Source organism: Lissotriton helveticus, chromosome 3_1, assembly GCF_964261635.1.
Source record: "Lissotriton helveticus chromosome 3_1, aLisHel1.1, whole genome shotgun sequence".
In the NCBI taxonomy this organism is placed as follows: Eukaryota; Metazoa; Chordata; class Amphibia; order Caudata; family Salamandridae; genus Lissotriton; species Lissotriton helveticus.
The window spans coordinates 1139900204-1139927301 of record NC_136061.1 but is presented as its reverse complement, the minus strand read 5'-3'; the positions used below and the strand labels follow the sequence as shown (position 1 = coordinate 1139927301).

Here is a 27098-nt window from a genome sequence, read left to right as displayed (position 1 = left end):
GCCGGCGCTGCAGTAGTCAACAAGCACCACAAAAGGGCTCCTTATTGGAGATCTTTTTAGTATTTAGCCGTAATGATGCAGATATGTGAGGATGTGAAATGTGTAAGGTGGAGTGGGCGCAAATAAAGTGTAAAACGAATTAAATGTCTAAGGGTGCCACACTGGTTTTAATGCTTCCCTTGGTAAAGTTAAAAACAATGAAAAAGGAGGCTATCATGAGGGCTCAAAAGACCAAGGTAGCCTTAACGTGTGTGTGTGTGTGTGTGTGTTCAGGTCGACATGTTTCATGTCTGTCGATCCCACTGTATCCTTGACGTTTCTTCAGGACCTAGAAGATCCCTACCATACACCCAGAGAATGTTGTGTAGTGCCGGGTACTTCCCTATAGGAAAAAAAAAAAACAATTCTTCTAGGACTATCCAACCATTTTGAATGAATCGGTCAGGCCCTTTAGGTCAAAAGCAGAAGGTAGCGTGCTTCTGCTAAGAGTGGTCCTGCGTGACGAGCGCCAGAGACCTACCCCACCTCTGCTTGACTGGAATGTTTTCAATTTTATTTGCACCCACTCCACCCATTTCACATCCTCACACATACCTGTATAATTTCAGCTAAATACTAAAAATAAATCTGATAAAGAGCCCACTTACGGGGCCTGTAGAGCATTGCAGCGCCGGCCTGACTAGGAGCACACCCTATGATGAAGCATGACATCCGTTTGGATGCGTGAGGTCACCAAGAAGAAATCACGAGGATTCCCTGGGATTCTCCAAATTAGCCTTTTTCCTTTGCCTACCGGAACAGTCTTAATTTACTGATCTATTTGGACCCCAGGTATGGTGACCATACTGCATTCTGTTTGTAATGGGACTAAAGGTCCCTGCTATTTTTTCTTAATCTTTGTATTGGTATTACTACTCGACTGGTGTCCATTGCTGTGCATCATGCCATGGTGCTGATTAGTGTTAGCATGGTATACATTAGTATCGTATAAATCCATGCTTTCCAAACTTTTTTAAAATCACGACACACTTTTATAGCATGACAAACTTTTGCACCCACCTAGCTTTAATGGATATAAAGCAGGCTTTAAAAAAAAAAAATGTAATAAATGTATTGAAAGCATCGATTGATAGCGAACTGTCATAGCACATTTTCCATTGAAATGGGCACTAGATTTGCTTAGACAGACAGTTTTATTGATAAAACTATATTGCACACAAATAAGGTTTGGAAATCTGTTTTCAGTGAATATTTATTTGTGCATCACCAAGAAACTGTTTTGATTCTATTAAAATCTTTCTTTCCTTCACTCTTCAGAATTTCAAAAAAGAGCATATTTTTTGTTCAAGTTGCTGAAATTGTGCAGTTCGTTTATTAGTATTTTCATTGTGTTGTACAGAAATATCCTACAGTCTTTCCTTTCACACTTCTGTAACCCAGCAAGATGGTTACATAATTCACCTTACTTTTATTTCTCTGACTGCAAAGTGAGAGGAGTTTGTAAACCCGACCTTCTTGTGTTAATAAAAAAGAAAAAAAATGTCAGTAGATCTAGCCTAGCATTTGACCTCTGTCATTGAATCGCGGCAAATGTGACAATATAAATACAGAATTTAAAGTCTCCTTTTTGTATTGCTTGTTCAGTGCAGTCCTGTCTCCACTGCTTAGTGGCAAAAACTCTTATGATCAGAAGCATGTAGGCATGGCAAGTACCACTACATTATATAGTGACTCCTAAGGATTCCGGCCTAAAAAGTTTGGAAAAGGAAATTTGTTGTTTTGAATGCTTGTTACCCATTCCTTTTCCAAGTAAAAGAGTATCTCCCTCTACATTTTGGCATGGCAAGTGAAATATAGTGAGGATCAAGGTGGGGCCAACAAGTGGACTTAGTGTCCGAGTCCTTGTGTGTGTTGGGGCGTGGTGTCAGAGGATGAGCTCCAGCAGTCTCTCCCAATCCTGAGACCATCTTTTCTGACCTTTTCACATTCCCCAATGTGAAATGTCCATTCCGCTCCATACTCTCTCCATTCTGCTCCGCTTCGTACTGTCTCTCTGTAGCTTGGTGCATGAGAGAGCAGCAGCCCAGAGCAAAGTAGGAAGCAGTGACTTGGCGGCGATGTGTGGGCAGCCAATAGGCTGCTGGTCTTCAGTGTAGCACAGAGGCGGCCGGCAGTAGGCTGGTGCGCCTTGCTCTTCGCAGAGGGATCGGCATGTCCACCCTCTCGTTTCAACAGTGTGTGTCAACTGTATAGACACCATAACCTCCTTCAAAGTTAATCTGACTATCTGGCCTGTTGGCCAGTTGTTGCCTTACTATGCCCTGCCATTTTCAGGCCTTCAAATTGCCTGGCCCTGTAAACTGCTCTGCAAAACCCGCAATCACTTAGTCTGTGCATCTTGCTACATCCTGTTATATTATTTACGCACTTACCTGAATGATAAGAGCTCATTGTGGGTATAAGACCGGACCAGACTAGGGCAGACCCGGGTATTTAACAAGGCGGGCTTTGCAGCTGCAGTTGTAGTTACTATAACGAGCAAAATCTATTACCTGGGCCAGTTGCACCATGCCCTCCAGTAAAATAAGGGCACCTGTTGGGTCTCATAACTGTAAGAGGTGAGCCCTGACCGTGCCCAGGACCACAGCTCAGACTACACTTCTAAATTCAGCAGCTAATCAATGGTCGGGCGTGGCAGAATTACCAGAAATGTCTCAGCCCAACCTGGAACCAAGACCTTCACAACCGAAAATCACAACAAGGTTTAAGTACCTGAAGGACGCAGGGGGTAGCAATTTACTCAAGTAATAGAAATCTCAATGGACTCCTCCCCCATCCCCCTCCGATTGGCCCAATTGTGGTGGTGTAACGACCGCGAGGGACGTTAAACAGACAACAATCAACCGAAAGGCCTGGTACAGGGCCTCCAAAGTTACCTTGGAGGTCTCTTGATATGCTGGCCGACTTGGCCTATACATGCACAGATGGGGAGGTAGCACTAAACAAATCTACTGAGCCAATCCTGCCTCCACGAGAGGAACAGCCAGGGTCATTACCTGTGGCCCCCAAAACCCTCATGCCAAGGGGTTAGAGCAGGAGATCATCATAGTTTCGCGCCGCTCCTCACTGGGAGCGCATGAACTCTCATTTTAATTAACCATTTGAAAGAGGAGACCGCCAGGCGGAAATGCTTTGGCAAGACAGGGGCGCACATGAATGGTGAGGAATCCATTTGGGCGGGTCTTCCAACTGGGAATGATGGCAGTGAGAGTAGTCTAGGCTGTGCAGGCAGTTTGAGCAAAAGTAAATTGTCTCTGCCCCTGGATTCAGCATGAAAAGAGAGCAGAATTTGTCACCCACATGTTGGGTCAAGCAAAGATTTTTCATATCTAAACACGCAAAAAAAGGAAATACTTGCTAGCCACTATGCCAAAGACGCACCACTTGGGTTTAGCCCTAGTGCCGTAGAAAGTAAGCAACTGCCCAGGGGGTGAGCAGGGGTTATTTTAGGAGTGTAACTTCCTTTTCCTGACTAGATGGAAGGGTCCCTACTTGGGCAAGGTGCAAACCATTGCCAAATAGAGTTCCCCCATTTCTAACACTGCATTTTAATGTCCTGATGAAATTACGTATATTGGGATGATGTAATATGTACAGAGATGGTGTAAGGTGCTTTTCATAATGTTTTCCTGATGTGTGCAGTCTTACCAGTATTTACTTTAGTGCACTGTGATGTTTGACAATTGCAGGTGGCTCAGTGATTTAAGATCTATATTATGACGGACAAAGGCCTAGTTGGCGCAGTGATTAATGTGAATGTGGTCTAATGTGCTTTACATACTACAAGTGATTTATGCTCTGTCTTGTGTATAATACAGTGATATTTTTATATAACTGTGTGTTGCACAAACGCTTTACACGTTGCCTCTGAGATGAGCCTGGCTGCTCTGCCGAGCTACCCAGGGGGTGTGCAGGGGTTATCTTTGGTGTGTATCTCCCTTACCCTGACTAGAGGGGTGGGTTCTGCCCCGCTTAGGCACACCCCCTAGCCAACCAGAAAACCCCTTCTCTAATAACGCCTTACACGCATTAACAGTCCTCTACATTTGAAATTACAAATCCCACATTTTAGGTGGAATGCAAGGGAAGTATAACAAATGTAGTTAAAAAGAAAGGAGGGAAATGCAGAGTGAGGGGAAGTGCCAAGAGACCAATTGGAAAACAATAGCTGTGTATGTGTTCTGGTTTTAAATAATTGGTGTATTCTGGGAATTGTTGTCACAGTTTTTCAATTGGACTAAGGCATCAGATGACCGTGGCTTGCAGAGTGGAAATGCTGTGACTGCAAACCTGGTTGCTAGATGACATGTAGTATTCTGGCAGTTGTGTTCTACTGTTGATGCATATAATAATAATAATATAATATAATCCACATTTTAAAGCGCACAATCACCCGTAAGGGTCTCTAGGCGCTGGGGGCCGTCAGGAAGATTAAGCAAGCTATTGCCCAGAGTCACATGGTGCTGGGCTAATCTGCCGCCAGTGCCGGGGATCGAACCGTGATCCCCAGATCCCGGAGTCAGTTTGCCCTAGCCGCGGCACCACACCTCTTCCATATGCTGTACTTATTTTGTAATGCACATCTCAGAGCTTCCTCCCCATTGGGTTCCTCTTCCAGTGTCTCCCTCTCTCTGGCTTTCACTGGTATTTCTCGCCTGTGTGCTTGTATGTCTTCTTCTGTTCAGTACCTCCTTGGGCCCTGCATCCTAAGTACAAGGAGACACAGGTGCAAGATAGCTGAGATGGGCCATCAGGTTTGGAGTGTAAGCAAGGTTCTCAGCAGCTTGCAATAGTAGGGTCTCTAAAAGTGGGGCAAATCAGTTGAAACCAAGGATAAGCACTGTGTGCAGAACTTTAACAAGCAGCTGATGGAAGGAAGCAAACTTCGGGAAGGACCTTTGCACAGGTCTGGCTTCAGTGAGAGTAGTGCTGGAGGCCTTCAAAAAGCTGACTAAAGTTTGCACGAAGTTCGAGTCTGTTTGGCCAAGGGCAGTTTATGCAAATTTGCAAATAAATGACAGAGAAAAGAGATCCCAGAAGATCGCTGAACAGGCTCTCCTGACCTAGGTCACACATCTTGGGGTAATTTCCTGGCAAAAGGCCTCGCTTTGCCCAACGAGGAAGCAAGCTGATTGATTTTGACACTTCGAATCCCTCTGTGAAGAATAAACATTAAGTGAAAATCGCAAAGTCCTGAGGAAGAGGTAATAAAAAGCCAACATGTCTTTGAGGAAATGAATGCAGGTCGGCAGGAGGAGCTGCTGTGCTAGGTCTTCCACCGAGAAATAAATACATTGCATCAAAACTTTAATGAGATTACTGTGGACCTGGAAGAGCAACAAATAATTTCCAAATGAAGGCGCAGCATAGCGAGACTACCCCTAGCATAATAAGCAAGAACACCTCATAACTGCCAGAGTTGTCACTGTTCACCAGGCAAAAGAGCAAGGCTGCCTACTATAAGCCCCCCACCAATTTCCCCCTCACCCCCAAAGATAATGTTACCCTGTGTGCCATTGCATCTCCAGCCACCCATGGCAATGTTCTGGCTGCTACCCTACATTTTTTGTATACTCCAATGCTACTCCCTTAGTGGAACGAGAATTCCCTTATGTGGCTTCTGTGCACACTGTCACTGGAAGAAGCTACACCCAATTGATGAGCCCTAATAAGGGCTAAAACAGTCCTAATGTCGCTTGTGGACAGTTCGGACCCGGAATGTTTGTATTGGAGCAGTGTCAAGACACAATGTGCTTATGGCTCTGTTCAAACTGAAGTAGCATGGTGTGCAGAATAACGTGTAATTAATTACCAGTGGCTCAGATTATTTCAAGCACTCCATACGTCACTGTTTTTGTCCACCTTTTATATTATAGACTCGCGTGTGTCCATCAAACCAAGTCACAGTGGCAGCCGATGTGGGAAGCACTTATAATTGCAGAAGCAACAGGGTCAGAAACTGCAATAAACCATTCACCTTATGGTGTGCAGCCAAACACTGATGTCGCGTCTCTAGAGCCAGCTGCAGTCATGCCTTTGCTTTGTCTACTCTTGGTTTTGATACTGTCAGTGGTACTGTGGAAAACAGTGTCACTGACGTAACTCACGGATTCCTCTGCAATATTAGATGCCAACATGGCTTTGCGGTGACTGGGGATGAGCAGCTCATTAAGGCTGAGGGTATAGGGCTTATCTTTGAGGTTCACAGCCCGGAAGAACAGGATAAAGGGTTGGTGGTGGCCATCAAGGAGAGCAACTGCCAGCTGAACCATCTTCCTGAGCAACTTAAGGGTGTCTTTCCCGAAAACTTGTACAGAGAGGTTATGTGAAGGCAACCAGGGATGCCACGTTTTCTTTGAAAATGATAGTTGCCAAAAAAACCTCCAACCTAAAGAATAAAAAATAAACATTCAGGCTGCTTTCTGATGCAACTTCTAAAAAGGTAATTGGATCAAAGCTGAATAAAGATTAACTGTTCTTTCTCGATGTCCCTTAATCAGGCTAGCATGCTCTTGTCGTGGGTGCCCACTTCTATGTGCTTCCATAGTTCTTATGTGTGTGTGGATGGATTCTTTGGAATGTTCTTTTGTGGTTCCTTGCAGAACTGTTAGCCACAGCCCTAAAGATTGAGGGCGTGACAATATTGGTGACTCACACAGTGCAACGTGGGTTAGTGTGCCTTTTACATGTTTTTGGTCCCAACAAAGGTTGGCTCCCCAGCCTTTCCAAATGCAAAAAATATAACAGATTAGACTTGCACCAAGCAAACAGTTTTTTTAAAACACATACAAGTAAAGTGTTTCCAATACTTAGTTATTTGCTTGATATTTTTGGCCAATTTTAATAATTCATGAACCTTATTTTTGTTGGGAAGAAATACTTGTCTTGGAGTATACAGAGTTGGATAATCCACCTATACCTCTAAGCCTTGGACCCAAAATGTGTAATGCAGGTGGTGCAATGGGTTCTTTGGACGCAAGACCCCATTCTCTTTTACTAATCGGGCGAAAAATAAGGCAGTGAATAGCAGGAGAGCGATGAGAGATAAATATAACATTTTCCAGGGAATGTAGAAAATTGTACTTGTCATATTTTGTGGCCCATGAACATTTGAAGCATCTGAATTGAGCCCCTTGCTTTTGAATGCATTAAGTTTAAATAAACTTTTCATGTTTGTTTAAATGTCTAATGTTTTGGTTTTTTATTGCGCTCTTTTAGACTATCCACGTTGTTAATGCAGTAGGGCTTTTCGGTCACTAACTCCAGTGGAAGACCTGGTAGTAAATTGCAGTTTGCCCTGGATTGTTTTTCAAAATTGACACGAAAATGTGAATACGTAACCTCAATTGGAGCGGCCGGGGCGGGGGCCTATTTATACCACACACACACACTAGGGAGTGGTCTGAGATACCACGGGCTAAATGATGCGCCTCATGAAAGTGCAGAAGTAAACGAGCCAGTGTAAAAATATAGTTGATGTGGGAAAGGGTGCTGTGAGCCGCTGAGTGATAGGTGTACTGCCGTTAAGTAGGATTGAGTACCCTCCATAGGTCCGTGAGGCCCAATGCGGATTAGTCACCCCGACTAGTACCGGATTGTTCCTGAGGGCGTGTGGGCCAACTGTCCATTTCAGATGAAAGGGCCTCATTACAGTCCCTCCAGCAATCAAAATCTCCTCTAGAAGATTGAGTTGAGCCCCATGGTCAGGGTGGAATATAGAATTGGATTGTTAAATAGTTGACCCTCCCAACTGCCAGTAACAGCTACAAAGCATCCCCTGTCATCATGTGTGGTCTTGAGTACCACAAAGGGAAAGGAGGAGCGCACTAATCTACCCACCTCCGGAGTCTCTTGTGTAGCTTGCATCGGCAATACTTTTGTAGCCCAATCTGTTTAGTGCTCCATACTGTGTAACCTGGATGTGGGTCTGTTGTAGCAGGATCATTTCGGGGGAGTATATCCAAGTATTGCAGGACCACCCCTCTCTTTATTTCGTCATCCAGGCCGAGAGTACTCTTCCAAGAGAGTACTCTAAATCTTTTGGTTGACTCCATGCTACGTGTCTACCTTGTCTCCGGAGACTATTTTGCATGGCAGGGTGTCCTCTATTTTCCCCCCTTGGAGTGCGAAGGGGGAGTACCCCCTCCCTGTATGATATTCGCTCTTGGGGGTTACATGCCAAATCTACAATTTTGGCTAGGAGCCGGGAGGGGGGAGGGAGGGTGAAGAGAATCGGAGTATGCAACACTTTTCTTTTTCTTTTTTCCTACCTGTCTGTAAACCTTATAAGAAACAAATTCAAACGAAACAAAATGCAACACCCTCCCCCGCCTCCCTGCATGACGGACTGGAAACTGCCACCCCTCCCCCCAAACTATGCAACGTGTCTTTGTACCCAATTCGAAACATTCACATATGTGGGGAGACAGAAGACCATGCTTCCCAATTTCCCCCGCTACCTTCAGTTCAGATATGTTAATCGGCATTGCTGAGTTATTAATGTCTAAGTGGGGTCTGTTATACGCCTGCTGCACTTGACATTCTCAAACCTGCTCCGGGGCATCTTTCTCCGATCCTTTCATGGCAAGTGTGTGGGGATTGTACGTAGTACTATCTTTGGATGTTGGGTATCTCCCCAGGGTCCAGAGACCTGTCCCTAATGTTAGTGTGAGTCTTCTGCGGGATCTGCGGTCATGTCACTGGGCAGACTGGAGGTCTCTCGATCCGAACCTCCCTTGTATCTCTATCCTGTAGATCTTTTGCAAGTTCTCCAGCCATTGAACCAGCTCCACACTACATCCGGCATATCGGAAAACCAGGTTTTCATGTCTGATATAACTCTGAGCTTGGCTGGGAATAACATTGCGTACATAAGTTCTTTTTCTCTTAGGACTCTTGACTTCTAGGAATGAACGTCGCAGTCTCTGGACTTGGATGGTAAAATCAGGGAAAAAGGTATTAGTGCTCTTCTCCCAGCGTATTGGAGGCATGGTGTGTGCAGATTGCAGGATTACCTCTCCGTCTCTATAGTTAAAAATGCAAGCAATAATGTATCGTGGTGGGGCGCCCGGCTTCAGCGGAGTCCGGGGGACTCCGTGCGCTCTCTACTGAGAATAATTTTGAAAGACCACGTGGCTGTAGATGTTTCAAAACAGATTAACTTTCAAAAAGAAAACTGAGCTGCCTCTTGTTTCAGAATTCAGCTGTGTTCTTATTCACTTGTCGTCCTGTGTGCCACTTGTTGACGCGCATATTCTTCTTCGGGTTCACGCGTCCATTCAGCTGCCTGCTTACAATCCATTTGAAAGCTACGTTTAGTCGGCATGAGTGAAACTTAGTTTTGTCCTTAATTTTTCTTGGTTGACAAGATGTCGCTAATTGTCGTCGTTTGGTAACGGGGACCCAGTGACACAGGAATCTCAGGAGTCGCGTGTCTTGAGCAGTTACTGCTTTTTTATATGACCTCTGGGCCCTCACCAGATTGCGGGTCCCTAGATACACATGTCATGGGCGCTACCACTCTACCTCCATAGCAGGGGACGCTGTAGATTCATGGCAGCCCCCTCCTACTAAAGCCCTATCGGCTTGTTCTCAACTCTTACTTGGCGGGGTGGGGGGAATTGGTGAACAGTATACATTATTCCTGCTTAGTTTTCCTGCCCACTCTCCTTAGAAATGCTGATCATCTGAAGATAGTATTTGGAACTTGGGTGGGATTTTCCAGAATGGCCAGCGCATCCCAGTTAATCTGTTTGACCTTTGACTTTGTAAATTTCCTGGCTGGAAACAGTGATCGGACACAAGCTTGTTTTTGTCTTTTGAAAGAGGTTCATTGTTTTGTGCTTGTCTCTATTATCCTCTGCTCCGTATTTATAGAAAATCGTCAACTATGACTAGTCTTCAAAATGTGCAAATATGCGTTTGGAAATGGGGATTATAAAAATTAAGGACAGTTAGTATGGGCCTGTGAATTCTGACAAACATCTTCAATCAAATACAATTAAGCAAGTAAAAATAATTACCCCTACTAACTCACGTTGGCTGAAATTTTGGAAATAACATAGGAAAAACAGACACCCTAGCTGCAAGCCAAACTCACTCACCAGATGAAAGCGTTAACAAGGACAAACAAATACGAGAACCTAAAACTAAGTGCAAGAACCTAAAACTACGTGAAAGAATTACTATTTTGTGATTTGGCTAGAAAGGAAAAGGATCTAAGTGTTATGTTGAGAGAGTTTCTTAGTTTATTGCTCTCTCGCTACAGACCACTCCCGCTCTTGACCAGACTGCGTTGTATACCATACTCCTCTGAGTCAATTCTTTGGTAAGCTTGGGTGGCAGTCTTGTCTATCCCCGTTGCATTGCTTTTATTTATGACTTTCCTCCCTTTCTGTAAAAAGAACAGATGATGGACGGAATGCTGAATGAATCAAATATTCACCCCCTGTCACAGATGAGGCTTAAATCAATCGGTTTTCTTGCACCCACACCATTCCAGTTTAGACCCAGCCATATGCAAATCAGTCTTGAAACAGCTCCCCATGGGAACAGTCCACCCGAACTGCCAGGCAAGATGTTTGCGTTGTTCACCCTAAATTGGCAGCATATGCCCACAAGTGCGTTCCTTGCTCACTTTGCCACTGGATTCAAGCTAGCCTGGCAGATGAGGGGTGTTACCCCAAAACCTGTTCCAGGATGCTTGTGTCCGGTCCAGGGAAGATCTGGCTTGGCAGTTCAGGCTACACTGTTCCTATGTGGAACAGGGTCAAGACTGATTTGCATACGGCTGGGTCTGAACTGGGGTGGTGAAGTGAGCTAAAGAACAGTGGATTCAACCCATATATGTGACTGGGGGTGATAGCCTGAAAAGTTTCAGTGCTCCGTCCATCTGTGTTTGCTTCTCTCCCTTTGTGTCTGACCCACCCACTTGAAATTTTTGTTTTCGCTAGTGGTAGATCGTTATTTACCCCGATCCGACCGCAGCGTTGCAATGAGCCACGTTAAACACCAGTTAGTAGCATCTTAGTGCCAAATAGGTCACTAGAAAAACTGCAGCAGAAATGTGAAAGAGCCAGCATCAATCTTGAAGAATAATATAAACAAGCATTGGCAATCCGTCAGGGTTGGTGAAGCACAAGTGAGAACTTGTGCTTTACCAACCAGTGAGGGTCTCTGGGGTTTTCTTTGAGTGCTGGGGTGATCTTAAGAGCCAGGTCTTTGGGTCCTTCCTGAACTGGGGCAATGTGGGAACTTCCTGGAGGGGGTTGTTCCAGGCTTTGGCTGCGAGGTAGCAGGAGGACTTTCCTCCTGCTCTGGTCTTGTAGATATGTGGGATGGTGGCCAGAGAAAGATTGGCATTGCCAATCTGTCTTGCTTGAATGTAAAATGACACCGGTGGGCATTGCTAATGTTTATCAATCTGTGCCTCCTATCCAATACACCCTTTCCAAACCAGTTTCCCTTCATTTCTCGGTATACCAATTTAGATGGCGTGCCTGCAGAGACCTAATTTTCAGTGTCTGAATCATCCGTTCTATTGAATTGTGAAATTCCATGAAGGTTCATTCCTTTTACTTGACTACCATTGTAGTTTCTATGCAGGTTGTTGTCGCCTGATGTTTCTACTTGTGTGTAGGTGTTCTTTAATAAAAATTGTCAACAATAGATGAGCACCCTACCCCCCTTCACCCCCACACTGACAGCTTTCTTAAACTATTTGTCAATGAAGGGCACCCACTGCAAAAACCTCGTACTTGTTGTGTGCCTATGTAAATAAACCATGTATGGTTCCTGCAAGGGTGTGTGTGTGTGTGTGTGAGAGAGTTCTACTGCTGCTGCATATCCTTTGCCTGTTTGTGTGCTTATCTGTCTCTGCATGTTATTGCTGCAAACCGACCACTTGTTCCTTTTTTAGCTGGCACCTAAACCCCATGATTACATGTCAGTGGGTCTCTATAGCATAACCTACTTACTTTTTGTAATTAAATTCTTCTAGAATTTTAAGAACTGTACTTTTACGATGTGGACCATTTTAACTGATTTTAGGTTATTCCGGCTAGTAAACCAGGAAAGGTTTTCATTTTGATTTATTACTTCTCCATTCATTGACTCGAGTAAACTTATATTTTACATCTGCAGGCTTGTAATTGCGGCACCAATTTTACAAATGTTCTGCAAATAGGGCTTGGGCACAGCATATTCTAGTAAAAATATGTCTACGACTTGAGGCCTCCATTTTGAAAATTATTTTGCCACGGTTACCTATTCCTATTTTATCAATATCCGATCTTTGTGTACCTCATTGTCTCTTTCAGTTACTGAAATCCACGAGTTGCTTACAACATTAATCAGTATTGCCACAAAAAGTCCTGACAAAAACACTTGCACACGAGCACTTTGGGTGATTGCCAAGCAATGCTTTCCTTCAGAGGAAGTTGGGAAGCTGGTGAGTTTAATTTCCTTTACAAAGAGTATTCCCAGGTTTGTTGTTACTGTTGCTGATGTCATTTTTGCTTTTCCTCAGGTACCTCAGATACTTTCTACATTAGAAACGGTACTTAATAGGGGAGATGTTCAGTCAATGGTGATTGAATATGAAGCACTAAACACAGTTATACGGTACGTGGTATTCCATCGTTTCAACTGAACTTGAAACCATGTGTGCCGCAGTTAGTGCGTTTGTTAAATTGCATAGTACACTTCAAAACGTCTCGCCCCAGGGGCTTTAAGGAATTAAGTTGAATATGTTTGCGTTGGTGTTGCTGCCAACTTGAGTTTCCACATGTAACCTCCCCCCCCCCCCTTCTGCTGTTTTCAATTGTGTTCTCTGCATAGGAGTTTGGTTTCAAATTGAACTTGTTTCATGCAAGATCTTCTAGATTTTAAAAGGGCTTTTTTGGATGTGAACACTGATCCTGGGAGAACTGCAGTGAGAACTTTGAGTAAACTCTGTCCACACTGCACCACTCAATCTAGGTGGGAAACCTGTGACCCTGATTGAAATCATTGCCAGCAGGTGAAAGCTCTGATTTGAAGATGTTGGGAAATTGTTTGTTGCAAGATGCTGGCTCCTTATAGAGTGGACCCAAACAAGGCACAGTGTGTAAAGAGTCCAGGCAACCCTTATTGGATAACCGAGGCATAAAATAATAGCACCAAATGCTCTTATGTTCTAGTGTAGGGGAGCAGTTGAGGCTTATCAGAGAGTAGTGCTAAGCATTTGTGGTACTCAGAGGCAATAAATAAGACATACAAGAATAAATCCGAGACCAGTTTAGAAAAAAGTTGTATTTTTAGATAACTAAGTTCTTGGTATCAATGTTATCAGTTAAGGGCCTTTTTAATAACCGTTTACTTACCTGTAAAATACTGTGCACTTAAATGCATCTTTATGTTGCACTACTTTCCTATGGGGGGGGGGGGAAGGCATATGCCTCATACAGGTATCTATGGTTGGTTTCTGGGGGTCTCTTTCAGGACTTTGGGTAATAGGGGGCCAAGGCCCAAAGTACCACCAGCAGGTAAGCATTACCTGCTCTAGGGCGTCCAAGTGCAGAGGTGCTGTTCATGCTGGTAGCTTTGCCCTCTACGCTGGTGGATGAAAGGAAGGGCCACCTAAAAACAGGCTGCAGGGGGGGACTTGGGAACAAGCCCGGGAGCTCCCAATGGGAGCTCTAGTCGCAAGGGTCCTGGGAACAAAGGGGCACAGAATGTTTGATGGTGCCAGGGCTGGGGCACTCGTGTGCCGAGGGGATATGTCAGCTGGGCTCTGTCCATCCTAGGTCTTTGCGATTGTCTGTCTCTCCAGTTGAGGGTGCAGAAAGCAGGACCGCTGGGCCACTCTGAAAGTGGGTCTCTGAGGTGCTTTGTCCCTAGACGGCGGTGCTGTTAGAGCCCAGACTGGACTTAATCAGGCCTTGGTTGCTGCAAGGGGTCCAATACCCCGGGAATTGGTGCGGAGTGGTGCTGGTTGGACCTGGTGTCTTCTCACTCAGTGGGAGGGACAGATCTGACCTTCAGGAGCACAGGTTCCTCTCCCTGGTTGGTGGTGGGAAATGAGGCGTATGGCTAGCTGGGGAGCAGCAACACAGTAAACCAGACTCTCCTTCAGTGTCTGGTCCGCAAGGGAGTAGCTTCTCTACTCCAAGGGAGATTGCTGGCAATTTGCAAAGGGCTGGTAATCTACCAGTGTTTTTGGTAGTTGTTCAGCTGCTTGATGAGTCACTAAGTCACAGTTGTCATGACTGTTTCAGGCAGCCAAAAGTCCACAGCAGTCTTCAGTTCTCGCTGTCACGTGGCTCTTCTCGGTTCTATTGTTCTGGATTCATTGAATCTACGTTCCTGGCATCAGGATTGCATCCTAAATACTGATTTTAGGGTTGTTAAGGGGAGTCACTGGTAGTAGCCAATGGGCTACTTACCTTTAGGGCAACTACATCCCCTTTATGACCACTTCTGTAGGAAGTGTGCATAACCCAGACTCAGTGAGCCTAATTTCACCCCCCAAAAATATTTTGAAGTTCTATGTTTTGTGATCACATCAGGTAACCCACCTTAGGTGTGGAACTGATGCCTCCTGACTAGCCAGTTTCCTGCCTATCCTGGTGCCAAATGGGCCTTGCGCAGAGGGTGGCATTTTCTCTGTCTGGGGAAGCCTTGGGTCGCACATCGAAGGTGGCAGAGGCCTTTGAAACCTCTTGCCTTGATATGCTGATTACTTCACCTTTCTGCTTTGAGGTGACAACACCTCCATCCGAAGCAGGCATTGTTTGTTTCCTCAGAGCGCTGGCTCTCACCTGCAGTGGGTCTGAAATAGTCTGTGGTGGCAGGTTGGTCCACACCAGCCTGCCAAAGAGCTAGTAGTCAGTAGGTTTTCAGGGGCACCTCTAAGGTGCCCTCTAGGTACATGGATTGATAAAATCAATCGATAGTTTCAGTGAAGCCATCGTGTATCTGGGGAGCACTTAATTACCAGAACCTGGGGACAATATTCACTAAATGCTCATTTGGGCCTATGAACTAAACTCACTCATGATCCGGTCGATGAACCCCGCTGGGGATCAATTTGAGGGCTATTTCTATATGTCCGTTTGCCTCTCAGTCTTAAGCCTATTTAATACTAAGCCTTTTTCTTTATAATTTTTTATTTTTTTTATTTTAAAGCTTTTATAACGCGCTCTATTACTAAAAAAATAGTATCCTGGCGCGTTGAAGGCAGAGCAGTGTGGGGGAGAATAAAATATCTGGAAATACTGATAATAGGGAGTTTTAGACAGTGATATTGAAGAGGTGGGTTTTAAGGCCTTTCTTGAAAGCACTAAGAGTCAATGCAGTTTTTAAAAAAAGAGGAAGAGTATTCCAGGATTTTGATGCTCTCACTGAGATTGATTGGCCGCCGAGTCTGGAGAATTTGAACTTGGGAACAGACATTTGGCACAAATTGGCCGATCGCAGAGGGCGGTTAGGGACATACAGGTAGAACCTTTTTCTCAGGTAGACAGGGCCAGTTTGGTGGATAGCTCGATATGCCAACACTAGAATTTTAAACAAAATCCTGTGAGCAACTGGGAGCCAGTGAAGAGCACGGAGAAGGGGACGAGCACTGGAACGCCTTGGGACATTAAACAAAAGTCTGGCAGCGGCGTTCTGAATAACCTGAAGACGGTGAATCAGGTAAGCCGGCAAACCAGAAAACAGTCCATTCGCGTAATCCAACCTAGAGAGTATTAACGCCCGAATAACAGTCTCTTTAGCTTCTTTCGGTAAAAGAGGGAAGAACCTGCGTAGAGTCTTTAAGGTAGAAAAACAGACCCCCGTGACTTTATTTATATGGTCCTCAAACTTAAGAAACTTAAATGGATCTATTTTAGTTGATTTTATTTGGTAAGTATGACAGTGGAGCGTTTACCTGTTTTGCTCATTAAATAACCACAGACTCTGATAAGGTTTAAAGGTTTATCTGAATTTTATCACGAGAATCCGACAAATTGCAGTGTTAACTCCTTCATTCTGAAGAGGTAAGATTCGATTTATCTAAGTTAAACTAAACTATAATTTTCAATGACCAGTACCTCAGGAAGAGAGGATAGAGAGAAAAGGCACATTGACACAATACACAGATTCCAGAGCCTGTGTCTCACCCCTCTCTGATGCTAATTTCCTCCTCGATTCTTCCGCAATCTTCTTTCTAATTCTTTTTGCTTGAAACGTTTCTAAGTCTGCTTCTGTAGGTATTTCGATCAGCATTCGGACAGCATCTCCATCTCTCAGCGTTCTGGCAGCAACTGCAATAACTAATCTAACTACCCCAATGATACCTTTTTAATGGCATGCTCTACCCCTAAATGTTCCAACCTTATGAAACTCCTAATTCTGATTGGATAAGCTGAGGGGGATGATCATCACACCATGCTAAGTTTAATACTTTTCTTAAGAGCATTGTCTTATGTTCCTCCCCTTTAATTTGTTTCGCCCAAGATTTATTTCCCACCCATGTTAATAATGTATTAACAACAATGTATACAGTTTTCTACAGTTGTCCATTGAGTCTTCAGGATGTTCAGCTGGTTCCCAGGACATGTAGAAAGAGTGTCCTTGGCCGGGTCCCAATACTTGAGCTCCGGGCTCCGGAGTTGTCTCTTCCACGCATGCAGATGGTTTCATGTGCGTGTCAGCTCTTAGATCTTTTAAATCGCAAATACAAACTAATAGAGAGGTCAAAGAGACAAAGTATTAGATTCAAATAAAATGATTTCACTGTATATCACCTATCTCTACTCTAGTCCCATTTACTTATAAAGACTATGTATGCATTAGCACTTACTATATAATACAGTTTAGTTTCAGCAAAGCGGATTCTGAGCACGTGACTTCTCAAGCGGCCATATTGGATGCTATTGCGCAGAATCAGAGTTTTTCCTCCAAGCGTTATGACGTCATGCAGCTGACGCATTGGGCAGTTTAATTTTCCTCATTAGCAGCCATCTTTAATTGCACTCGGGTTACTGGTTAGTAAAACACATAGACAAACTTCCCCCTTTTCTAGAAAGTGTAATATGTTGTGTAAAATTAGTATTACAAATGTTATTAGTAATTAAGTGGTTATATGAGCGGATTATATCCGACCAGGTTGCCTATTTGCGAAACCTTGCTCCATCAGTACATGGATTGATAAAATCAATCACTAGTTTCAGTGAAGCCATCCTGTATCTGGGGAGCACTTAATTACCAGTTTCCAGCACATGTACTTACAATTGCTTTCCTGTTCATTTGTAATATCTAAGAATCAACTTGGACATCACAGGGGCATATGTGCACATGCAGATATGCCCACCCAGGTAGTATAGTCCACCCTACCCTAGGGCTGTGATGCTGCTGTAGGTGTGACTTCCCTATACTGTATGCAGTGTCTATAGGCATAGCACGTAGGCGGTGTGTTGTCTTCACGTATCTCTGCACCCTGTCAGGCAGCTTGCAGTAGCAGTTCGCATGACTGTGCTAAGGGGTCCCTTAGGGTGGCACAGTACATGATGCAGCCCTTAGGGCCCCTCTTTAGCCTCGCTGCCCTAGGTACCAGGGGTACCATTTACTAGGGACCTGCAAGGGGTACTAAAGGTATTGTCAGTGGGGGGGTGGTGGTCAAGTGCACAGTTTTAGGGAAAGCGAAATGGCATTGGGGCCTGGATAGAAGGAGCCCATTGGATTCTGTCAAAATTGCATACAATACCAGGCAAAACGTTGGGGGTAACCATCCCAAAAAGGGCACTTCCCTACAGTTGTCAGAAGTAGTACCATTTATTCTTTAACCACATTTAGTATATTATTTTTGTTACTGGTTTTGCAAAGTCGGGCTCCGTCATGTTCTATTTAGAAACTAACAAGTCCATTCTTGCTGTATAAGTGAAAAAACGTTAAACACATTGTAGAAGGATATAGGAAAATACTATACATACTATTGAAAGTTATTTACTTAAAGCAGAGTAATATATGGGCTGCTGCTTGTTGTCACTCATTCACTTGCATCTTTTCTTGGGTGAATAGCTTTGTAGTGTGGTTTACCCCCTCGGACTTTTTTTTATTGTTCACCACTGAGTATCTTTAAAAGTTATATATGTTCTTAGCTGTTGGATGGTAGTACAGTTATTTTATTTAGGGGGTGTGGGTTGTAAGAAACTAAATGCATTCATCAGTGTGATGAGTCTTATTCTCTCCCCCCCCCCCATTGCTTCTCTATGTAAGTGTTCTATTTGTGTTACACACAGACTATTGGAACAGACCCCAACACAAATGGGAGAGGAAGCTGCCAGATGGGCAAAGCTGGTCATCCCTTTAGTGGTCCATTCTGCACCAAGAGTGCGATTAAGGGGTGCAACAGCCCTGGAGATTGGAATGCCACTTCTTCTTCAAAAACAGCAAGACGTTGCTGCCATAACCGAACCCTTGATGTCTACAGTAAGTGATTGTCTCGTTTTGTAGTTCCCACGAAAGTTACTATAATGTCTGTTTTCTAGCAGCAGCTCTGAGAGGTGCAATTGTTTTTTTTATACACTTTTCATATGTGAAAGTGCATGTTAATGATTTTCATGCTGTTAGCACCAGGCCATAAGCCACCATATGTATTCACTACACTGTTTCTGCTGAGTAAGACTTTTGTAAATGTGTTCATATTCTTTTCCGTTTGAGACACTAGATGTCTTCAGATGTGTGAACATAGCACTGTAAATGCCATTTTTACTGCCCGATAACAGCTATGCACCACTTATAACCACTTTCTCTCACGAACACAGAGCATGAGACCTAGTCGTCTTAATACTTGATTGGATGCACACACTTCAGAGCCAGTCCAAAGGCTGGCAAAGCTCTGCTTTAAGGACTACAGAATCTGCCTCGGTTTACGATTCCCTCTTGCTTTACAAAAAAGCCTTAAGTAAATTAATATTGGTGCTATTAATTTGGGACAGTGCCCCAGGAATCTCATTAACCCCGAAAGACTGTTTGCATGCAAGCTAGTTATCTACGGCTTGCCAGCTGTTTCACTGCCAATATGTGGTCAAAAGTAACTACATCTAGAGATTTGGCACTTGAGATCATAGATCTGGGCTACTAACAGTTGCCTGTCTAATTGTTGATATATATATCAGACACACACACACACACACACAGACACACACACTTGGAAATCCGTTATACAAGCATGTTGTGCAGCAAAATGGGCTCCTATTTCCACTGGCTGTACAGCCCAAAATATACATCTTCTAGTAGTAACTTATTTTATTGCTCGAGGGCTATAGGAAACTGGACATAGAACCGAGAAATACCATGTTCTGGGTAAAGAGGCGATGAAGGGCAAAGTTAATTATGTTTTTTCCTGGAATAATGAACATAATGGTGAAGAGTAATAGTTTTGGTTGTAATTGTTTATGTAATACTTGCTTTAGATGTATTATAATTACCGATTTCTTCAGTCCCAGAAATTATAGGAGGCTGAACTGCCAAATTAATTATGAACAGGGAAGTGAAAGGTACTTCAGTGTTCACATAAATAGCTACTACTTTGTCCAATTGTTGGCTTTCGAAACCCCAATGATTAGTTATAGATTAGAAAGCCAAGTGGCTCCAGTGGTATTGCAGTTTGTAGATTCCCTATTTATTGTTAAACTCTTCCAAAACTGAAATTGTTTTCATCCCAGGCTCAGTTGCTTCCACCACTGTCCTTATCCAGTTTGTTCTCTTAGTAATGGAGCTAGTAGCACTTTTTAATAGGGCCATGTCATTTGAATCCTTCATCTTCTCTCTCTCTCCATAGAAACAGTTTCCAAAGGTCCTGTATTAGAAACATCTGACTTCTTTTCCCTTTCCGGGAGACTAAAGCCCTGGACAACATATTGTTTATGCATAAGCTGGCCTAGTACAATGGTTTGCTTGTGTGTTTTCTTCTCTACTCTTGCTTGACTGTCAGCAAAGCCCATAGCCAACTGCAAAATGCTCACACTGGTTTCTAAAAGCATTCGTGGTGGAGACCCCCCCTCTAGCTCCCCAACATTTCATCACCTTCATTACACTTCCAATCTTCATATTTTGCAATACCAATATCTCCATGCATGCCTCACAGCGGATCCCTTGATCTAAATAGCCACCTGCTCTAGAATCGGAACTACCTCTTCTCACAATATAAGTACATACACAAATCACACAATTCATCCCAATAAATATTGTGCCTATAAACTAGCAAACAAGCTACTGTAATTATTACATACTGTAAATGTGTTCCTCAATCTGATCTGATGTACCTTAAAAGTTGCTATGTATAACAATTCTTAAAGGGCTACTAAATGAAACCTTTTTTTGCATCACAACATTGGACTTGCACAAGCTTTCAGGTAAAAATGTTATAGGGTGAACCAGGAATTTTATCCTTTGGCTGACTACTCTCCAGTCTCTATGCTGTCTGTCTTCAAGTATTTTTTCTCTGGAAACTGGTCCAGTCATGATTACTAGCTTGAGCAAGCACATTTATTCTGTGCTTGGTTTCGTATAAGTAATAGTAACTTTCTTACATTCAATTCCCTTGTGGTGGTGTTAGATGTCCTTTTGTAACATTGTTTTCAGGCTGTTCTGCACTATTTCCTACCAGACCATTAACAGTTTGACTTTGTGTCCTCTCTTCTGTTTGTTTCCACAGAAAATCATATCTGAACTTCAGAGGCTGTTCTCGTCTAAAAATGAAACCTATGTTTTGAAGTTGTGGCCTTTGTTTGTAAAGCTACTGGGAAAGGTAAAGGGTGATGCCCATATTGATTTTTTTTGTTTGCTTTTTGCTGCACCTGGTTAGTTTGTTTTCTGAAATTATTTTCTTCTCACTTTAATCGATTTCCAGACACTCCATCGCAGCGGTAGTTTTATCAACTCTTTGTTGCAGTTAGAAGAACTTGGATTTCGCAGTGGATCACCTCTAATAAAGAAAATTGCCTTCATTGCATGGAAGAGTCTAATAGATAACTTTGCTCTAAATCCAGGTTGGTTCAGCCCCTATTAAATTTCCTGTTAGTTTAGGTTTCAGGTTAGTAAAACACGACTTTGTTTCTATTTTGCATTTTTTAAAGATTTACTGTATTTGTAAGAGTATGAAAGGAGAGTGTGATCTTGTCTGTATCAAGCACTCTTTTGAGTTTCTGTTAAAATATCTTCATGCCTTTGTTTAGGAAATACCAGTATAGTCATTGAGTGAGTTTGTTCAATGCGGTTTTCTTCTGTTGAAGATATCCTGTCTAGCACAAAAAGACTGAAGCTCTTGATGCAGCCATTGTGTTCCATCCACGTGAGGACAGAGGCCTTGGCACTGACCAAACTGGAGGTTTGGTGGTATCTGTTGATGAGACTTGGCCCTCAGCTTTCAGCTAACTTTGAACAGGTAACAAATACTACTTAACTTTAGTATCTTAAGCGCCGGTGTTGCCTTACTATTTCGTACAGTTCTATAAGCGAAACTAGTGCTTCTACTGTATGGTGGGAAGTAAACTAGCTCTGAAGCAGTTATGTTGTGTCATAATTCTGTATTTATATAGTGCAACATATGCCGATAAAACAAGCTCCAAGGCACTATTATAATATAAAATTCATAATTCCTGAAATGGGTAATTCTAGTGTCCAACCATAAAACTCACTGTCCAAATTCTGTGAAATAAAAATTGCTGGAGGTTCCAATTCACTGGCCCTCGGACAGCTCGTGTCTGCGGTGCGTTTTATGGTTGGACATTAAATTACCTACCTCCGGACTAATGAATTTTAGCAAAATGCGGTGAACTCTTGATCCCACAATGCATTACTAAGGAAACCGTTATGACGCTCACTGGAGCTTAATTGAAATTATGCAATTGTGGGGCTTGAAAAGCGCGACAGCTTGGGAGTGCCTATTATGGCCTGTGGCCAAAAACTAGGAGTTCGAAACGCTTTGGGCCCAAGTGCATGTATCGGTTCTGGATTGCTGTGGTTATTTGAATATAACGCTGTGAAGGGGGTTGTGTTTCCGTTCTGAGAGAGCGGCCCTGCGACTTTGCAAACATGGCACGCCGAGAGGACAGGAGAGTCCTTTATCTTGGGACATTGTTATGGCAGCGCAAGCAGAGGTTTTCATTTCCTAGGAACCCACTGGGGTAATAAACTTTTGTATTTTAACACAAGAAGGCTGCACCCACTGTGTTTTTAATATACGGGACCTCGAGTACCAGGAGGCTGTGTTGCACACGCCCACAGAGGCGGGACTCTGTATAAATTGAAGTTACCGTCATGGCAGCCGTGCTGATCTTTCTTTTTGCCAGTGACCAAGGATGCGAAGTCTGAAACGCGTTTGGCAAGCTCGAGATGCCTGGAATTGGTGACATGCTTGACCCTGCAACCTGTAATAAATGGAGTTAAGCTCTCCTTGTGTGAGGCATTTTTCATCAGGGCAATCTTTGTCTGTCTGTCGCACAACACGTTTCAAACTTTCGTTGATGGATAGTAGCGGCTTTCTCCAAGTCGCGAAGACGAACCGCCGCTGGAGGCGCATCCTGGGTGCACCGAGGTCTGACACCGGATGGGAACAAAGGGGCTCGTGAGTAAGTGTGCAAGAATTGGCAGCAAGCAAAGTCTCCGCTTTACATCAAGCCACTTGGGAATTGAATTTGCGTGAAATTTAAATACAGCAATATCCACTGGGACTTAATTTTTATGTGTGAACACTGCAATTACAAAAATGCTTACTGGCAAAAAAGACACGCCCACTGGGGCGGAACAATTAATAAAATGCAAAGGTGTTCCACATTATGGTTGCTGTGTTTTTACATGCCAAACTCTTGAAAAAGAACGAAAGTTTGAAACTTGTTGAGCCACAGATTGATGATTAGAAACATTGAGCGTGTCTTGGTGCCATCACTTGAATGAAAGAGCAACCCTTCGTGTGGGCGTCCTCAAATGTGGTGTACTTTGTTGATGGGGATATGTATATCCACAACGAAGGTTACCCACAACAGAAGGGCCCACACAGGTGAGTATTGCCAAAATCATGTAATGGAGGCTGCCGTGAGGTCCACAGAAGTACTGCCACACAAATAGAATCAAAGTCCAGGCCGAAGTGTTTCGTGTATAAACTAAATTGAATATTTAGTGCTTATAAACTGCTGCATACTCACTGCCTGTTGTCCATAAGCCCAAGAGGAATTGTTAATACATGAAACGCGTCGGCCTGGACTTTGATTCTATTTGTGTGGCAGTACTTCTGTGGACCTCACGGCAGCCCCCATTAAATGATTTTGGCAATACTCGCCTGTGTGGGCCCTTCTGTTGTGGGTAACCTTCGTTGTGGGGATATATATATCTATATCTATATCTATAATCTATATCTATCATACACAGCAGGGCTCTGCAACTAGTAAGGATGCTCATATTCTGGGGTAAATATTTTTGGAATTTATTGCAGAGGCACGCTAGCTACATTTTGGGCGTAAGTGCTATGCATTATGCAACAAGTCCTTATGTGGTTTCCAAAGCATCACTTAGAGATGACTTGGATAATGTGCAAAGTAGGTATTTAACCATGCTAACACCTATTTTAACTTAGGCTTACTGTTATCTTCTGACCTACACCAACCAGCTCTAGTGTCACATTTTAGAGTTTTTCATCTGGGTGGTGCAAATCTGCACGTTTGAAATGTGACTTCTATGCCACTTGTGCAGTTTCTGCACATTTTTACAGTGGCCTTACCTAATAAATACACCACAAGGGGTTACCAAATGCATTTGGGTGAGAGCACATGCAATGACCGGAATATCAGACTTCGAAGTTAAAAAGGTGGCTTACGGTTTTACACTGTTTGCACTTCTGAAGACCCAAATTCTTCTCACTAGACTTCCAAGAACTTTCTTTGGGCATGTTAGCTGTTTTCCTAATTTCAGTTGCCCCAAAATTTCACGTGGTTCTGGCATATTTGCATTTGAGACACTTTTTTTCTCAATTAGACATTGTTTTTTTTTTTTTATTTGATTTTGCTTTGCTGTGGTTGCACGAGTTGTATAGTTCTGTATTTTAATGTTGAAAGTGGTTTATTACGGTCATTCTCATCTTTGCTTAAATTGTTTCAAATGAAGAAAATCCGAACACATAGCCAGGCCTTTTTGCTTATGCAAATTAAGTAAAGTCGTATTCTCAAACTGTACTGTTCATTTGAATGTTACAACATGGTCAACTAGTGCAATAGCGAGTCTGTGATTTTAGTGTTACTATAAACAAGTTAGCGTTCCCTCTTGCATTCTCTCAGATGGCCATTTGCATTCAGAAATGGCCCTGAACCCCAGTTTGTTCCAATGTATCTATTTAGCTAACATGTGTAAACAGCCCTTCCTGGCACATTGATTTTTAACCCCTCTCAGTTCATTCTCGCCATATGGTTGGACAGTCTTGATCAGGTATGGCTTACTCATGAGTAGAATCTCAGAAATGTGCAGGAATGGTATCCTCCTACGCACCCTCAACCCCTGATAGAAGCTCTCTGGAGATACTACAGAAACCTGATAGGCTTGACTACTCTGTGTATTATGAGGAGAAAAGAGATACAGGTTTTTGTTTGACATAATCAGTTCAATGCTAAATGTTACAAGTTTCTGTCTAGTGATGTTTTCGCTTCTGTAAGCCAAACTCGTTTAATAGCTTGCCTTTGACAGCTGTAACTGTTTACATTATTCATTAAGACACTGCTAAATACATGCTGCTTGCTTTCTAACATTGTATATTTGAACTTTTAGGTGTGTGCTCCACTAATTCAAAACACTTTAAGTGTGGATTCTTCTTCTGCTGCTACTCCTATACCTGCTGCACGAGGATCAGCTAACCAGAGTCTAAATCAGACTGGGCTGAAAGCAGGTACACAAAGCTCTTGTAGATAATCTTGACTAATAACGCTGGGCATGGTGAACAGGTACAGCTTCAGGCATGGATTGCACCATCCACAAAACTGGGCGTAAACCGATGTACATGGCTTCCGGGGTTAATAGCTACTAACTTAAAAGCTGCTTTATTGCCTTTTAGTGCATTACGTTGGCCAACCATTGACCCAGAGCTACTGAAGGGGGGAATGTTTTGTGTATCAAGCATGTTATAATTTTGTCTGCCACTTCTGTCCTATAATAAGCCTTATAACCACACAAAAACGTTTGGGGTTATAAGTCTACCTTCAAGATTGTAGCGCTGTATGGGGTTCTTTGTTCGTTTAGATTTATAGAGCGCATGGTTACACCAGCTGGTGTGTCCCCGCGATATTTCACTCTAATTGACAATTTCAAGAATCATTTGTCTACAGTTCGTGTGGCCCTGGCTACTGTTTAAAAAGCCATGTTTTCAGTTTCTTTCGAAAAACATTCTCAGATTGTTCCTCCCTTTGCTGTCAGATAGCTAAAGGATCGTGCGCCCAGGCATGCTCTTTTTATCTTTGGGGCCTTTATCAGATGTGTCCCAGTGGATTGCAGATCACGATCTGTTGTATAAGGTGAAAGTAGATTATCCATGTATGAAGGGCCTTTCCCCTGCAAAATGCGATGACCAAAGCACAATGCCTTGAACATGATACGCTTCAGAACCGGCAGCCAGTGCAGTGTCTCCAATGCATTCTTCGGGGGTGCCCATTTCGGCAGGTTCAGCGCCAAGCGTGCAGCTGCATTCTGAATGGATTGCAGCTTTTGAAGCCGCTTTTTTTGTTCCACCCAGGAGCAGCACATTCCCACAGTCCAGTCTTGCCGTGACAAGAGAATGAAGCAGGGTTTTTCTGGCAGATATGGGAAGAATGTCCAGGGTTTCCCTTAGTATCTTCAGGATTCCAAAACACTTTCCTCTTATTCTCTTGATCTGAGCATCAAAAGATAATTTGGAATCCATCCATTTTCACAGATTTTTTCACCTCCGTCTTTGGGGTAGGTGTTGGTCCTAGCATAGTCGGCCACCAGGCCGACGACCAGATGGATGGGGAGTTTCATACGATTAGTACCCCTGTCTTGCTGCCATTTAAACGTAGGCAGTTTTCTGCCATCCACCCTACCAAATCTTTCAGGCAGGTTGCAAAGCTGTTGGCTGCTTGAGGTGAGTTGGGAGCTACCGTGACCACTAGCTGAGTCATCTGCGTATGACACGATTGAAACTCCATGTTTTTCTACAATGTCGGCCAAGGGGGAGACTTCTAGATTGAAAAGGGTTGGGATCAAAATTGAGCCCTGTGGCACCCCCTATGCCAGCACAAGCTGCAGTCCTGCAGGTAGGATGCCATCCAGTCAACGCAGCCCCATCTACACCCCCTCTTCTGAGTCGATGTATGAGAAGCTTGTGTGACACAGTATCAAAGGCGGCGCTAAGGTCTAATAAGACCAGTGCCGTGGTTAGTCCTTCATCTGCTCTCTTCCTTATTGTCTCAGTAGCAAACCGCAAAGCTGTCTCTGTTGAATATGTTGATCTGAAGCCTGACTGGGTGGGATGTAGAAATTAGTTTTTTCTTATGTGTTCTTCCAGCTGTAGATAAACCACTTTTTCTGCTACTATATGGTACTTTGGAAAAATAGGGTGTCATTATTTTTGACACAACCGTTTTCTTAAGTCCTTGTCAAGTTGGACACTGATTTTATTTCTTGCAGTTAACTTTTACCATATATCCCATAACTCGCTAATCTATTTAGTCTTTATTGCTTGACTTTGCTCCCCCTGGAAGTGCCTAAAATGAAGACACTTCTACCAATAGTAAATCATTTACTACTTACCTTTCAGTTGTTTGCGACAAAACTAAGAATGTAATTTTACAGATTTCTTTTCCTCCTCAGGACCCTTTCCATATGGAAGCCCTGCAACACCCAAGATGAACTTAAATTCTAGCAGTCTTTCATCACCGGCACTTCCATCTGTTCAGCTTTTGGGGCTTGAAATGTTGGTCCATTTCTTGTTGGGTCCAGAGGTTGTACCATTTGCCAAGAAAAATAATCTCGTACTTGGTTTAGGTAAGTAGCTTTGATGGAGACGGTAATTT

The 27098-nt window shown here is 43.3% G+C and overlaps 1 protein-coding gene and 1 pseudogene across 2 annotated transcripts in view; both read left to right on the top strand.

Annotated features, from left to right (window-relative positions):
- Positions 1 to 27098, top strand: part of RIF1 (replication timing regulatory factor 1) — a 357947-nt gene that overhangs the window by 48833 nt on the left and 282016 nt on the right. For both annotated transcript variants that reach the window (XM_078681750.1, XM_078681748.1), the window contains exons 4-11: positions 12378 to 12508; positions 12587 to 12681; positions 18324 to 18513; positions 20744 to 20836; positions 20939 to 21077; positions 21321 to 21472; positions 24841 to 24958; positions 26896 to 27069. In XM_078681750.1, coding sequence (XP_078537876.1) covers positions 12378 to 12508; positions 12587 to 12681; positions 18324 to 18513; positions 20744 to 20836; positions 20939 to 21077; positions 21321 to 21472; positions 24841 to 24958; positions 26896 to 27069 — 1092 coding nt within the window. The remainder of the gene's footprint in view (positions 1 to 12377; positions 12509 to 12586; positions 12682 to 18323; positions 18514 to 20743; positions 20837 to 20938; positions 21078 to 21320; positions 21473 to 24840; positions 24959 to 26895; positions 27070 to 27098) is intronic.
- LOC144825327 (myc box-dependent-interacting protein 1-like) lies at positions 73 to 5470 on the top strand (annotated as a pseudogene).